The sequence below is a fragment of the Choloepus didactylus genome, chromosome 4, assembly GCF_015220235.1.
Source record: "Choloepus didactylus isolate mChoDid1 chromosome 4, mChoDid1.pri, whole genome shotgun sequence".
Lineage (NCBI taxonomy): Eukaryota > Metazoa > Chordata > Mammalia > Pilosa > Megalonychidae > Choloepus > Choloepus didactylus.
In genome coordinates, this window is record NC_051310.1 from 186,838,413 (window position 1) to 186,854,337 (window position 15,925).

General features: G+C 37.2%; 1 protein-coding gene across 2 annotated transcripts in view; it reads left to right on the forward strand.

Moving 5' to 3' along the window:
• The first annotated feature begins 3,183 nt into the window (after nucleotides 1–3,183).
• NEMF (nuclear export mediator factor) overlaps nucleotides 3,184–15,925 on the forward strand; it is a 79,979-nt gene continuing 67,237 nt past the window's right edge. Inside the window, exons 1-4 of one of the 2 annotated variants that reach the window (XM_037834936.1) lie at nucleotides 3,184–3,308; nucleotides 4,140–4,208; nucleotides 4,358–4,460; nucleotides 10,049–10,174. In XM_037834936.1, coding sequence (XP_037690864.1) covers nucleotides 3,250–3,308; nucleotides 4,140–4,208; nucleotides 4,358–4,460; nucleotides 10,049–10,174 — 357 coding nt within the window. In that variant the 5' untranslated portion in view covers nucleotides 3,184–3,249. Of the gene's footprint in view, nucleotides 3,323–4,139; nucleotides 4,209–4,357; nucleotides 4,461–10,048; nucleotides 10,175–15,925 lie in introns of both variants that reach the window. The other variant, XM_037834937.1, reaches the window with a different exon arrangement.

The window sequence follows — 15,925 nt, forward strand, 5'->3', positions numbered from 1 at the left end:
CATCTGATGAATGGCTAAACAAATGTAGTATATCCACACAATGGAATATTATTCATCCATAAAAAAGTAATGAAGTACTAATACATGCTACAACATGAACAAACCTTGAAAACATTATGCTAATTGAAGGAAGCCAGATCCAAAAAATCACATATTGTATGACTGCATTTATATGAAATATCCAGAATGGGTAAATCCATAGAGACGGAGGACAGATTGGTTTTTGCCATGGGCTGAGTGAAGGAGAAAATGGCATGTGATTGCTTAATGGGTACTTGGTTTCCTTTAGCTGAGATGAAAATGTTATGGAACTTAGATAATGGAGATAGTTGCACAACATTGTGAATATACCAAAAGCCACTGAATTGTACACTTTACAATGGTTAAAATGGTGAGTTTTATGTTAAATGAATTTTACCTCAACCTAAAAATAATTCTGGCAGACTATTCATAAATCATTTTCCATGAGTTGTGTGCCAAGTCAGATTAATAAATAATATCTTGTTTTGAATGAATCTAGGTCATCACCAATTTATCTGCTAGATACCAGTGAGCCTCCAACTGTGGCCATGGGCCTCTTTCATCTCGCCTTGTTAAAAATGCAGATACCCTGAGCCAAATCAATGAATGAATTGGTCTCCAGAGGTGTTGCCAGAATTTGCTTTTAATTAGGTCCCCAGCAGTTGTTATGCACATTAAGGTTTGAGAACCACAGCTCCAGGCGCCTATAAATCACCCATTAATGATCTCTATTACATTTTTGCTTGGGACAAATATCAATAGCATCTGTCTATGCTTTAAGATATTCACTTTTGTCTTTTCCTTGAAAATGAGAAGATTATTTGCCCACCTTTCAGTACCTCTTATTTCTTTTTCAGAAGTCCTCAAGTATCCCTAGTTCAGGATTTTCTCAAAATAGAGAAATGATCTAAAAAAAAAAAAAAAAAAAAATAGAAACGATAAAATTCAGTAGTAAATGAAGATCCTTGGTAATCTTTACACTTCTCTTCATCTATCCTTCTTCCTTATATATGTTCTTGCCTTTACTTTTTCTTTTTGTAGAAGTAGCAGTTTATTATGATAATATCTCAAAAGCCCCAAATCACATGAATTTTACAAGTTTTCTTCCCACTTGTTAAAAGCAAACCATTTTCAGCAAATAAAATAAAAAACTATTGTAAAATTATAACCCCTCTTTTCCCCAAAGATGTACATATTAAATAAGCCAGGATCCTTTTTTTACTATTTATTAATCAGCATATTGTGTGGAATTTATTATAAGACAGCTAAAACAACAGGAACTACTAGACTAATAGTAAAAGATCAAGATTCCATTGTGCAAAGTGTAACTTTTCTCTCTTTGAAATATTGAAATTATCCCTTGGCAATATGCTTACAGTAAAAACAATGGCCAATAGAACAGCAACCCTAAATAATGACCCACTATAATGAATAAACATTTTTACAAGTTACAAAATTAAAGGGTGGTTCTTTCCTTTACTTTTGATGCCCGTTTTCCTTGACAGACAAGGCAGAAGCTAAGTATGAGTTAGGAGATGGGCTCACTGTCCAATGTTAACCTTAACATCTAGCTCATATCTTATAAGTTTAGAGATCCTAAGGTAGGAATTTTGCTATAAAGTACTTCAGTTCATTATTTTTTTAAACAAGCACCATTCACCTGAGTGTTGTCTCACTCCATGTGGCAGCTTTACATGGACTAAGTCAGGCAAAATATCTAGGCATTCTTTTGGGAATGCCTTGGGAGTCAACATGAGAACCTTAGTACCCTATTGTTTATGTACAGTTAGGTCTCTTACTTTTACAATTTAGACTAGAATCATCTCTGCTCCCAGTCTTTTCTAATCTACCTCCAATTTTTCTTTCTCTCTCTCTCTCTCGTTCTTTCTTTCCTATTCTGTATGGTTTATCATGCCTTATTTGCAGTAAAGCTGTGCAGTTTTTTCTTACAGCTCCTTTGCCTCTATACTTTTGTTTTGTTTTGTTTGTTTTGTTTTGTTTTGAAACGGCAACAGCTTCCTTTCTGCTTTGAGTCGTCTTCTCCTGGCGAGACATCTGATTCACAGGACGAGCAGTCCGTAGGCTCAAGAAACCATCTGGACTGCAACTCGCTGCCGGGTGCGGTGGCGCGCGCCTGTAGTCCCAGCTACCCGGGAGGCTGAGGCAGGAGGATCGCTTGAGCCCGGGAGTTCTGGGCTGTAGTGCGCTATGCCGATCGGGCGTCCGCACTAAGTTTGGCATCAATATGGTGACCTCCCGGGAGCGGGGGACCACCAGGTTGCCTAAAGAGGGGTGAACCGGCCCAGGTCGGAAACGGAGCAGGTCAAAACTCCCGTGCTGATCAGTAGTGGGATCGCGCCTGTGAGTAGCCACTGCACTCCAGCCTGGGCAACACAGTGAGACCCTGTCTCTTTTGAGCTCTCAAAGTATCCTTTCTTCCTATGCATCTGTACCTGCAGTTCTTTACCTTCTTACATAGCTGTTTTCCCCTCATGGTGGGTAATCGTGTTTTATTTTTATTTCTACCTTTCTTTCTCCCTAATCTAGAAAAACACATATGCAGGTTGCCAAGCATTTTTGTAGCACCAACTGTGTACTAGGTACGATGTAAAGTCTCGGGGACACGAAAATCGAGGTTGAATAAGAACCCTACAATGCTCCTCAGAATGCTCCTTTGGAGAGCAAGACTCATCAAAATAACAACTCCTTTTTGAGAGTTCGCTTTGATCGTTGAGGGTAATCAAAGGGCAAATGAAACAGTTCATTTCAAATTCCGTTTGTTACATTTCAAATTCCTACGTGTCCAAGTAACTGAGTGGAACGGGTTCCGTTACTCTACCACACTGATCCCTGCCGCCTACCTGGGGAAATCCTCCGCGTACTGTCCGCGAAGATTGCTGTCACCAGGAGGGGTCGCTATGGCGACTGACGGCTAGCTTGAGTCCAGAAACACAATGGGGCAAGATTAGTCCTAAGCGTTTAAGGAAGAAGTGAGTCTGGGACAGCAGTTTGGATTCACTTCGAAATGTTTTGATGTAACGAAAAGAGGACAGACGGCGATATGATACAGAATTCCTCAGTAATATGACGCAAACATTTAGTTTTAAGGAATTTTGGATCTTATGCGCGGCCGTAGAGCTCCGCCAATTGCGCATGCGCGGATGAGTAGCGGCGTCGGGGTCGGGCAGTCACGGGAGAAAACTGTGCTAGCCACTCTGAGCCCTCAAGATGAAGACTCGCTTTAGCACTATTGACCTCCGGGCAGTACTCGCAGAGCTGAATGCCAGGTACCGTCCGACAGGTGCGGGGCGTGCAGCCGGCAGCGGCCTGGGTCTCACGGTGAAAACAAGTCTAGCCTGATGTTTCTCCTTATTCTCTTCTAGTACTTTTCTGTGGACCTGGCTAGGCCAGGGTGGGCGGGCGTGTTCAGCCCTTGGCCCTCGGGACCCCCAGAGGACCCCAGGGACCGCGTGCCCCACCACCTTCCACCTTGCGGTGTTAGTCTTGCCAGGTTTTGTGTTCCGCTTTGTCGGCCTGGGTCGCCTGGGTTCTTGTGGCGCCGGTATGACCGATCTAGGAGCCTTGTGGCAGCAGACCCTTAGTAGAATACTAGTTTTACTAGCAAAGCTAGTAAATGACTACCATGATGGTCATTTGCTCCAGAAGTTTTCAGTCTGGAGGCCAGGTTTTCCCAACCCCCCTCCATACCCGAAAGAGAGGAAAGGTCGACTTTTTATCTTGACTGAAATCTAGATTATAGTCTGATTTCTGTTATTCAGCTGTGTGACCTTGGTAATTTCATCTCCATGGGGCCTCGTTTGCCTTTTTTAAAAATATAAATTAATTGGTTTCACCATATATCCCCCCAAAATATTGGGTCATTTTAAAGATGCAAGGCATTGTATAGTGTTCCTAGGGCTGATCGACCACTTTTGTTCTTAGTTACGTTATGTTTGATGGCCTTCTGACTGCCCCCTGGTTGACTCCGTGTCTTTCTCCGAGTTCTCCTCTTTAGCGGGTTCTGCTCACGTCTACGTGTTAATTAAATTGTGTTTAGTGTGTAGTTTTATGTTTCAAATGCTTGTATGGTCTATTACATGTTTGCTTTCTCTTTGCAGCTTACTAGGAATGAGAGTAAACAATGTTTATGATGTGGATAATAAGACATACCTTATTCGTCTTCATAAGTAAGAGCATTTTACGGTCTTATTTTATCTTTGGTAATTAAGTATGAAATTACTGATTTTTTTTTTTTTACCTGCACTTTAGTTTGTTTCACTGATGCCGCTTTGGCAAATATCCTAAAGAAAATAATTGATTCTTTTTTCTTCTACAGACCAGACTTTAAAGCTACACTTTTACTTGAATCTGGCATACGAATTCATACAACAGAATTTGAGTGGCCCAAGAATTTGATGCCATCTAGTTTTGCCATGAAGGTAAATTGTAAACTACTCTTGAAGCTAAATTTTAAGGCCCTGAGATTTGTCACTAACAGTTGAGCTTTTAAACGGTTTGGTTTTCTTTGCTGTTATGAATAGAGATAAAATAAAGGTAGAGGGAGTGTCTAATGGATAATAGGATGAATAAAGTAGATATTTATTAATTGACTTCTTCCTTCATAACTTATTGTGCTCCAGATCTTCTTTTTGTTCATTCTAGTTCAAGCATTTTGCACTCTGGACCGTACTGTCTCTTAGCTGTAATCCACTTCTCCCCATCAAAACAACACTGTATTAGATGAACATTAATATTTTCACAGCATCATTTTCATTAGCTTACATTTAAGTTAGCTTACATTTCATAGTTCCCCATTTGTTAAAATCCATATTCTGTATCTTGGTGTTCTTGGCTTTCTGTGATCTGCTCCCCTCCCCCCTTTTTTTAACTTGAGGCTTACCTTCCACCACTCACTTTTGTGAACTGCATACCTCTACCCAATCTGTATTTTGTTGGAATACTCAGTGACATTAATATGTTACTAAGCCATTATCTCTTTTTACTTTTCATTTCTCTGTTTGCTTTTGTTTTTACTGTTAAAACTGAGATCCTTCATTTATATGCCATGTCAATAGAAGATCCATTCTTCTATTGACATGGCATGTAGACTGAAAGTTCATGTGGCATAGAGCGAAGATTTTAGAGTTAGAGATATCTATCTTTAAATTAAGGCTTTGTAACTAAATGATTTTATAACCTGGAACAAGTTGCTTAAACTCTTTAAACTTAGTTTTCTTTAAATGTAAACTGTGGATAATACGTCCCTCATGGAGTTATTGGTAAGGACTAATCAAAATAACACTTAAAGCACCTAGCATGATACCTGCCACATATTAGGGCTCCATATGTGTTAATTTCCTTTTTCGTGTCCTAACTTTCCTTCAGAAATCAATTTGTTATAGACATTGTGTTATTTCATTAGGGGCTTTACAGAGAACAGCCTTGCCCCTAGCAACTTAAAATCTATTCTTGGATTACAGTTTATGTAAGTGTTTCCAAAATCACAAGGGCTGTCACAAAACTATCAAATTCTTCTTAAAAGTTTGATTCACTTTATAGTAACCAAAAATTTTCGGGGGGAATTGTTCTTAATAAAAACACTTTACATTTATGTAGCACTTTGCAGAATATGTGAATGATGTATATTTCATATAAATTGTTTAAGAACAAATTAAGAAGACCATATATTATTTCAGTTTTATAGATGAGATAACAGACCAAGAAGATATGTATCTGCCTACCTGCCTGCCTCTTTCTGTCTATGTGTATTTTATACTGAGATTGTCTAATATCCCCGAATCAGGCTGATTTAAAAAAATGTTTGAATTCTTTGTGTTAGGCATACATGCCATTCTAAATATTTAGAAATATTCCTTCTAATAGAGCAGATGTTTCTCAGATGATAAGCATTTTAAAAGTTACTTAAAAACAAAGACTTGTTATTGTTGTCTGGCACAGGCAGAGTCATGTCTACTGGGGGTACATCACAGTTATTTTTCCTAGAGCTCAGATTTGGGGATGCCATCTATAGCTTTGGCACTGAGCAGAAGGTTGTTTTCACCAAGCTGTCCTTAGAGAAATAAACAAAACAAGCTTTACCTATGTACTATATGTCTATACTTACCATGATAATTATTCCTTTTCAACACTTCCCTACCCCCTCAATTTGCATGGTATAGACTACTGTTCTTTCCAAGGATGACTTTTATCTTCATTTTAACTTTGTTTTCTTGAATAAAAATATTATGGGAAAGGAGGGAGAGGGCTCTGAAAGGATTGATTATGATTTTCCCCTGGGCTTTTATAGATAGCTCTAGGTGTAGGTCACTGCTTAAAGTAGTATCAGTATAGGTCACTCTTAAATCAGAGCTATTGAAACAAGATGGGGAGATGGTCTGTTTTTTCTTATATGTTCCCTGAATGCATAAGTACATAAAATGAGAATTTTAGTTAGTTCAGATTGTAAAGTCTGGAGAAGAACTCTTCCTAGTTATGGAAGGGTTGGCATTAATTTCAAGAATGAATACATATTTCTTGTTTGTTTTATTTAAAGATGGTTTTAGTTTAACTTCTCTGTGAAATTTAAGTCTTCAAGTTTTGTGTTGTTTTTATTGTGAGCTTCAACATATATACATAACAGTGATAACTTTCAAAATGTGATTTCACAAGTTGTCAGAGAGCAAATCTCAAAGAATGTCATGGGACACAGTTCCACAACTTCAGCCATTTCCATTATTGTAAAATATGACATGCATACAGAAAGGTGTAAACTCTCAATTTACAGCTCAACAAGCAGTTACTTAGGTAATTTCAAAAACTGTTTTGGTCTACAGTTCCACAGTCTCAGTCCTCTCCATGTTATGCAATACAAGGTATATACAGAAAGATGAAGACCTTCAAGGCACAATCCAATGAGCAGCTATAGAGAAATCCCAAAGGGTGCTGTAGGCTGCAGTATCACCATGTCATTTACCTCCTTCCAGCTATTCCAACACCCCAGCATCCCAAAAAATATATATAATTATATAAAGTTTCAGTATTCATAGACCTCTGTTAAATCTTTTATTGTTTGTTGCTACCCTTCCTCTCACTTAATCTCTTTCTTCATCTTCAGGGGTGTCTAGGCAGTGAGCACCCTAACTTGTTCATATTAAAGGGGTTGTTGACGGTATGGGGAAGAGGGCTGCATCTAATTGTTGATCTTAAAGGGGCTGTTGTCTCTGGCTTTTAGGACTTGTCTGATATAGGGACACTCTAGTGGATTTAAGTTTCTGAATGATTAAAGTTAGTGAGTGAATCTTTTATAGAATCTCAGGTAGGGACCTAGGTATTTGGGAGCTCCTTTTGGTAAGGGCATGGCATACTGTGGCTATTTGGGATTTCTAAATGTAGCTTGCATAAGAGAGTCCTCCAGGATAGTCTCTTGACTCTATTTGGGATCTCGCAGCCACTGTGACTTAAGCTTGTTACCTTTCTTTTTTCCCCCTTTTGGTCAAGTAGGCATTTTCAGTCCCTTGCTGCCAGGGCCATGCTCACTCCCAGGAGTCATGTACGAAGCTGCCAGGGAGATTCGTTCCCCTGGGAGTCATGTTCCTCATGGAGGGGAGGTTAATGAATTTATTTGCAGAGTTGGGCTTAGAGAGAGAAAGGCCACATCTGAGCAACAAAAGAGGTTCCCTGGAGGTGCCTCTTAGGCATAATTATAGGAGGGCTCAGCCTCCTATTTACAATCCTAAATTTCACAAGAGCAAGCCTCAAGTTGAGGGCTTGATTTATTAAGTAGTGAGTTCCTAAATTCACTTAATATATATTCTATCCCAAGATAAACTGTCAGTTTCTTACATTATCTTCATTTAGTTGTATAATCATCATCACTCAACTTTAAACAATTATAACACATCCCAGAGCTCTTATCAGCTGCCAATTATTCATCCCTAGTATTAGTGTAGTAATGGTAAAATATTCCTATTAAGTATAGTCTTTAACACATGATGGGTAGTTTCTCTATACCACTCTGTTCCTTTTTTTTTTTTTAATTTTATTTTGAAATTAATTCAAATTTACAGGAACAGTTGCAAAAACAATACAAACCCCATACACAGAACTCTCACATACCCTGACCCCTCTCCCCCGATACCCCGATCCACTAACTTTAACATCCTGTCACACCACCATTTCTTTCTTTCCCTTCCTCCTCCCTCCCTATCTATCATCCATCATCTATTGCTCTGTCTTCTGAACATATGAGAGCAAGCTGCACACATCCTTGAACAAACAATGGAATTCACATATACATTCCCCATGAACAAGAATATTCTTTTATACAGTCCCATTAAGTGCAGTTAGGAAGTTCAAGAAATTCAACATTGATACAAAGCTTACATTCTATATTTCCTTTTTTTTCCTTATGTCACAACTGTGTGCCTTTGAGCCTCCTCTCCTCCATCCTCAGATCCCATTCAGGATCATTCTTGGCATTTAATTGTCAATATCTATTTAGACTGTCTTTTTTTTTTTTTTTCCAATTGTGGAAACACATATACAGCCTAAATCTTCCCATTCTAACCCCTCCCTAGCATTCCATTAGTGGGATTAATCACATTTAGAATGTTGCAATGCCATCACCATCCCACCATCCATTACTAGAAATTTCCCTTTACCCCAAACAGAAACCCTACACTCATTTCTTAACTCCTCATTGCCCATTCCCCCACTTCTTGTAACCCATACTCTACTTTTCACCTCTATGGTCATGTTCTCTGATACTTTCTTTGTGTTTACCGTGGGGCTTAAATTTAAAAGCTTAAGTCTATAACAATCTTGTTTTTCTTTGATACCAACTTAATTTCAATAGGACATGTAAACTATGTTCCTATAGTCCTCCATTCCCCCACCTTTATGTAATTCTTGTCAAAAATTACATATTTTACATTGAGTCCAAAACCACTGATTTATCATTACAGTTTATGTATTTTAGATCCTGCAGGAAGTAAACAGTGGAGTTACAAATCAAAAATACAGTAGTATTGGTATTTATATTTACCATGTGATCTTTACTGGAAATCTTTATTTCTTCATGTGATTTCAGTCAGTTGTTTAGTGTCCCTTCCTTTCAGCCTGCACAATTCCCTTTAGCATTTCTTATAGGACTGATCTACTGGTGATGAAGTCCCTCAGCTTTTGATTATCCAGGATGTTTTCATCTCCCCCTCTTTTTTAACCTCCAGGTGTTTGTGAATTTTCTAAGTCTCTGATGGTTATTGACTTCTATTTGTATTCCATTGTGGTCAGAGAATGTGTTTTGAATAAATTCAATTTTTTAAAATTTATTGAGGCTTGTTTTATGTCCCAGTATATGGTCTATTCTGGAGAAAGATCCGTGATCACTAGAGAAGAATGTGTATCCTGGTGATTTGGAAATGTACATGGCAGTCTTAAGTGTTCAAAAAGCAAGACATATACAACCTACATTCAGGTGTTCAGAAATTGAATTGTTAAATAGACAGATGGATAGATAGATGAATTGGTAGATTGATGGATAGATAGAATCATATGGCAAATATGCAAAATGTAAAAATTGGTAGGTCTGGGTGTTTGGGAGGGTAGGGGTATATTTGAGTTGTCTTTATGGAGTTTGTATTATTTTTGTAATTGTCTTGAAAGTTTGAAAGTATTTCAGAATAAATAGTTTAAAAAAAAATTTATGGCCCTGAGTGAGGTTATCAGTTTTTGAACAAGGGAATTATTAGTGGTTTCAAACAACAAGCAAATTTAGCTTTTAGTCTTACTTTCTATTTAAAAATTGAATGTGAAAGAATTTCAAAATTAGCTGCTAGTTGTCCAAAGTAAAATTTCTCCTTTGATTATTATCTGCAAACTTTTATTTTATAGTTAAAATGTCTTATTTACTACTTTAAAGATATTATTCTTGATCGTAATGAAAATAAACTTATTTTTAAAACAATACCAAATGATTAGAAATTCAATTTTACTATACAAATGCCTCTTTCTTCTTTTTTCTTGTTAGTGCCGAAAACATTTGAAGAGTCGGAGATTAGTCAGTGCAAAACAGCTTGGTGTCGATAGAATTGTAGATTTTCAATTTGGAAGTGATGAAGCTGCTTATCACTTAATCATTGAACTCTATGACAGGGTAAGTTAAATTTGGGATAGATGGGGTGAAGAAAAATTCATCATTATATTGTAAATCATTCATGTAATGGTGTAAACTTGTAAATATAAGTGGAGGGCATTTTTTCTGTGGCAAAGGCTGTTGACAAACTAGGAAAATAATCAGGCGCCACACAAGTAAAATATTATTTTCCAGTAATAACCTTCCGCTTTATGTGGAGGTCAGAATATAGGCAGACTCTAACCATTTAGAATAGCATTATGAATGTAGGAGACAAAGATCTGAGAATTGAAGAAATTAGCTGATACTTTACATTTCAGAAATGTAGTGCAACCAGAAACTAGACAAATAGTTGTGTTATAAATAAGACAGTGGTTACTACTCAGGGACGTTGACATGTTTTTGTACTGTCTTGAGTGCTGTCAGTCTGGAGAGTAAGACTACTTCTGGCCTCACCATCCTTGTTTTCTGCCTCTTATTCTCTCTGTTGGTCTCCAAATTCTATCTTGGGAATGTTTCATTTGTTCCTTAGAGCAAAATAAATACTACATGTGTCAAATATTTAAATAATGAACCCATAGAAATGCTAGATGAAAACACGATTATTATTGATAAGCTTGGGAAAAAAAGGCCTTTAAGCCTAGTAGTGGAAACAAATATTGGTAGATACGACTACTTAAAATTTAATTTTAAGACTTGTGTAAAGTCAAAAAACACTATGAACTAGATTGGAAGATGAAAAACTGGCAAGAAGTACTTGTAACCTCTGTAGTGGATAAAATGTCCATATCCCTAATATGCAGTTCTCACAGAGCACTCAAGTGGAAAAAAAGGCAAAGCACTTGATTAGATGGTTCAAAAAAGAATATACACAAATGGCTATAAAAGCATGACTACATAGAATCACCAATTTCTGAAGAAATAAAAACAACAGAATATTTTTCTTGTTCCCTCCCTCCTTCCCTTCCTTCTTTCCTTTCTTTATCAATATATAAGAGATTGCGAAGTTTAACAGTAACCAGTATTAGCAGAATGTAGAGAAACAGCAAATTAGAACATTATTTTTGCAGGTAGTTTGATGGTGTGTAACATTTTTAAAGTGTATATGTATAACCTTTGGCCCAGGAATTCCATGTCTAGGAAATCATTAGAAGCAAATAAGTGCTCAAGAAGGACTATACCAAGGGTATTTATCACAGGGTTAATTATAGGTAAAACTTGGAAAGAACCTAAATCTCTTTAAATAAGAGATTGGTTAAATAATGAAGGTAAACCTATGTACTAGAATGCTGTACAATTTTACAAAATGATAATGAGCTAAATTATTAATTTCTTCATAATGCACTTGTAATGGTTTTAAGTTTTTTATTAGAGGTATGACATATACATCATAAGTGTACATTGTAATGAATTACAAAGTGAACATATCTGTATTAATTATTGATGGCTGTGGAAGAAATTACACTAAAAATTAGTGGATTTAAACAACCAAAATTCATTGTCTTACAGTTTCTATGTGTCAGGAATCTGGGCTCAACTTAGCTGGGTACGTTTGGCTCAGTTTTCTCATGAGTTTGCATTCAAGCTGTCATTTGGGTCTGTGGTCTCTTCTGAAGATTCAGCTAAGGGAATCATCTCCACGCTTGCTCACATGGTTGATGGCAGGCCTAGGTCCCTCATCACATTGGCCTATCCATAGGGCTGTCTTACAGCATGGCAGCTGACTTGCCTCAGGGTGAGTGGTCTGAGAGAGCCATCCAAGAAGGAAGCCACAGGTTTTTTATAATCTAAATTCAGAAATGACATCCTGTGTCTTCTGCCATATTCGAGTCAGTAAGTCTAGCCAACAGTAAAGGAGAGAGGATTGACAAGGATCATTGGGGACCATCTTAGAGGTTACCTAACATAATACCCAGGTACTCACCATCAGGATAAGAAATAGATCATTACTAACATAACAGATCGTTACTAACGTTGTAGCCCCTCTAAAATGGTAGACTCTTGGTCCTCTTCATAGGAAACTACTTTCCTGTCTTTGAGCACCACAGATTAGTTTTTCCTGATTTTGAATGAATAGAATCATAGTATGCTCACTTTTGTGTCTGCCTTCTTTCATTCAATATTATGTTTATGAGATTCATCCACGTTGAGTTCCCTTATATCTAAATCCTTGTTATCACTTGGCATTGTCTGTCTTTTGATTCATAGGTGCTCTTTTTATAGTGAGTATGAGCCCTTTGCTGGTTATTTGTGTTAGAAATGTTCTTTTCTATTCTGACTTGAGTTTTCACTCTCTTAGTGATTTTTTTTAAATTTTGTAACTTTATCGAAAAATTAAAAAAACAACAAAAAACTCACAACATTTCAAGCAAAACAAAGCAAAGGATTAAGAAAAACAAATAACCTAAAATAGGTACTTTACTTCCAACATGTTCCTACCTTACCCCAAGAAAATTAATAAACTATATCCAGACAAAGGAATAAGAAAAACAAATACTCTAAAATAATGACATTGCTTCCAACATGTTCCTACCATACCCCAAGAAAATTAACAAACTCTAACAAAACAAAGGAATAAGAAAAACAAATAACCTAAAATAACTGCATTGCTTTCAACATGATCCTGCCATACCCAAGAAAGTTTGCAAACTATAATCATTCCTGAACATTCCCATAACATTGAAATTACCTTCCATAGCTTATCTGTTCTTATTAGATTATCGTTCCCCCTTCACTATTTGCTGTCTATCTCTAGGTCCCCTACATTGTACAATATAAAATATTTATTTTACATTCTTCACAGAGTTCCCATTAGAGGTAACATGCAATAGCTCTGTTTTTGTGTCTGGTTTGTTTCACTCAGCACTATGTCTTCAAGGTTCATCCATGTTGTCCTATGTTTCAGGATGTCGTTCCTTCTTATCACCTCATAGTTTTCCATTGTGTGTATGTACCACATTTTGTTTATCTACTCATCTGTTGAAGGACATTTGGATTGTTTCCATCTCTTGGCAATTGTGAATAATGCCGCTATGAACATTGATGTGCACTTATCTGTTTGTGTCACGGCTTTCAGATCTTTTGGGTATATACTGAGAAGTGAAATTGCTGGATCAAAGGGTAACTCGATATCTGGTTTTCAAAGGAACTGCCAGGCTCTCTTTCAGAGTGGCTGTGTCATTATTTAGTCCCACTAGCAATGAATAAGAGTTCCAATTTCTCCACATCATCTCTAGTATTTGTAGTTTCCTGTTTGTTTAATGGCAGCCATTCTAATTGGTGTGAGATGATATCTCGTTGTGATCTTAATTTGCATCTCCCTGATAGCTAGTGAAGATGAACATTTTTCATGTGTTTTTTAGCCGTTTGTATTTCTTCTTCCCTGAAATGTCTTTTCATATCTTTTGCCCATTTTATAATTGGGTGGTCATGGTCCTATTGTCTTTGAGTTGTAGGATTTCTTTATATATGCAAGATACCAGTCTTTTGTCAGATACATGGTTTCCAAATATTTTTTCCCATTGAGTTGGCTGCCTCTTCACTTTTTAGACAAATTCCTTTGAAGTACAGAGCTTTTAATTTTGAGGAGTTCCCATTTATCTATTTTTCTTTTGTTGCTTGTGCTTTGGGTGTAAAGTCTAGGAAGTGAATTCCTAATACAAGATCTTGAAAATGATTCCCTACATTATCTTCTAGGAGTTTTATGGTGCTGTCTCTTATACTGAGGTCTTTAATCCACTTTGAGTTAATTTTTGTGTAGGTTGTGAGGTACGGGTCCTCTTTCCTTCTTTCAGATATGGATTTCGAGTTCTCCCATCCCCATTTGTTGAATAGACTGTTAATGTCCCAGTTCAGTGGTTTTGGTAGCCTTAAGAAAGATCAGTCTTTTATAGATCTTTGATAGATTTTGGGGTCTATCTCCAAATTCTCAGTTTGATTCCATTGATCAATATGTCTATCTTTGTGCCAGTAACATGCTGTTTTGACTACTGTGGCTTTATAATAAGCTTCAAAGTCAGGAAGTATAAGTCTTCCCACTTCGTTTTTCTTTTTTAGAATGTTTTTAGCAATTCAAGGCATCTTTTCCTTCCAAATAAATTTGATAACTAGCTTTTCCAAGTCTGCAAAGTACGTTGTTGGAATTTTGATAGGAATTGCATTGAATCTGTAGATGAGTTTGGGTAAAATTGACATCTTAATGACGTTTAGCTTTCCTATCCAGGAACAAGGAATATTTTTCTACATTTTTAGGTCCCCTTCTGTTTCTTTTAGTAAAAGTTATGTAATTTTCTATGTATAGGTCTTTTACATCCTTGGTTAAGTTTATTCCTAGGTACTTGATTTTTTAGTTGCTATTGAAAATGGAATCTTTTTCTTGAGTGTTTCTTTAGTTAGGTGATATCTAGTGTATAGGAACATTACTGACTTATGTGCATTAATCTTGTATCCCACCACTTTGCTGAATTTGTTTATTAGCTCAAGTAGCTGTGTCATTGATTTCTCAGGGTTTTCCAAATATAAGATCATATCATCTGCAAATAATGACAGTTTTACTTCTTCCTTCCCAATTTGGATGCCTTTTATTTCTTTGTGTTGCCGGATTGCTCTGGCTAGAACTTCTAGCACAATGTTAAATAACAGTGGTGACAGTGGGCATCCTTGTCTCATTCCTGATCTCAGAGGGAAGGCTTTCAGTCTCTCGCCGTTGAGTACTATGCTGGCTGTGGGTTTTTCATATATTCCCTTTATTACGTTGAGGAAGTTTCCTTCAATTCCTATGTTTTGAAGTGTTTTTATCAAAAAAAGGATGCTGGATTTTGTCGAATGCCTTTTTAGCATCTACTGAGATGATCGTTTGATTTTTCCCTTTTGATTTGTTAATGTGTTGTATTACATTGATTGATTTTCTTATGTTGAACCATCCTTGCATGCCTGGAATGAACCCCACTTGGTCATGGTGTATGATTTTTTTTTTTTAATTTAATTTTATTGAGATTGTTCACTGTGCTGGTTTGAATGTATTATGTCCCCCAGAAAAAGCCATATTCTTTGATGCAATCTTGTGGGGCAGACATATTATTGGGGATTAAGTTGGAACATTTGGATTAGGTTGTTTGTAGGGAAATGCGCCCCACCCAAATGTAGGTGATAATTCTGATGAGATATTTCCATGGAGGCATGGCCCCACCCATTCAGGGTGGGCCTTGATAAGTGGAGCCATGTAAATAAGGTGACAGGCAGAGATAACTCAGTGCAGCTGAGAGTGAACGTTTGAAGAGGAGCTACAGCCAAGAGGGACACTCTGAAGAAAGCACAGGAGCTGCAGATGAGAGACAGTTTGAAGATGGCCGTTGAAAGCAGACTCTTGCTCCGGAGAAGCTAAGAGAGGACAAATACCCCAAGTGCAACTAAGAGTGATATTTTTGAGGAACTGCAGCCTAGAGAGGAACGTCTGGGGAGAAAGCCATTTTGAAACCAGTACTTTGGAGCAGACACCAGCCACATGCCTTCCCAGCTAACAGAGGTTTTCCAGATACCATTGGCCATCCTCCAGTGAAGGTACCCGATTGCTGATGTGTTACCTTGGACACTTTTATGGCCTTAAGACTGTAACTGTGTAACCAAATAATCCCCCTTTTATAAAAGTCAGTCCATCTCTGGTGTTCTGCATTCCAGCAGCATTAGCAAACTAGAACATTCACATACCATACAATCATCCAAAGATCCAAAGTGCACAATCATTTGCCCACGGTACTGTCATAAAGCTGTGCA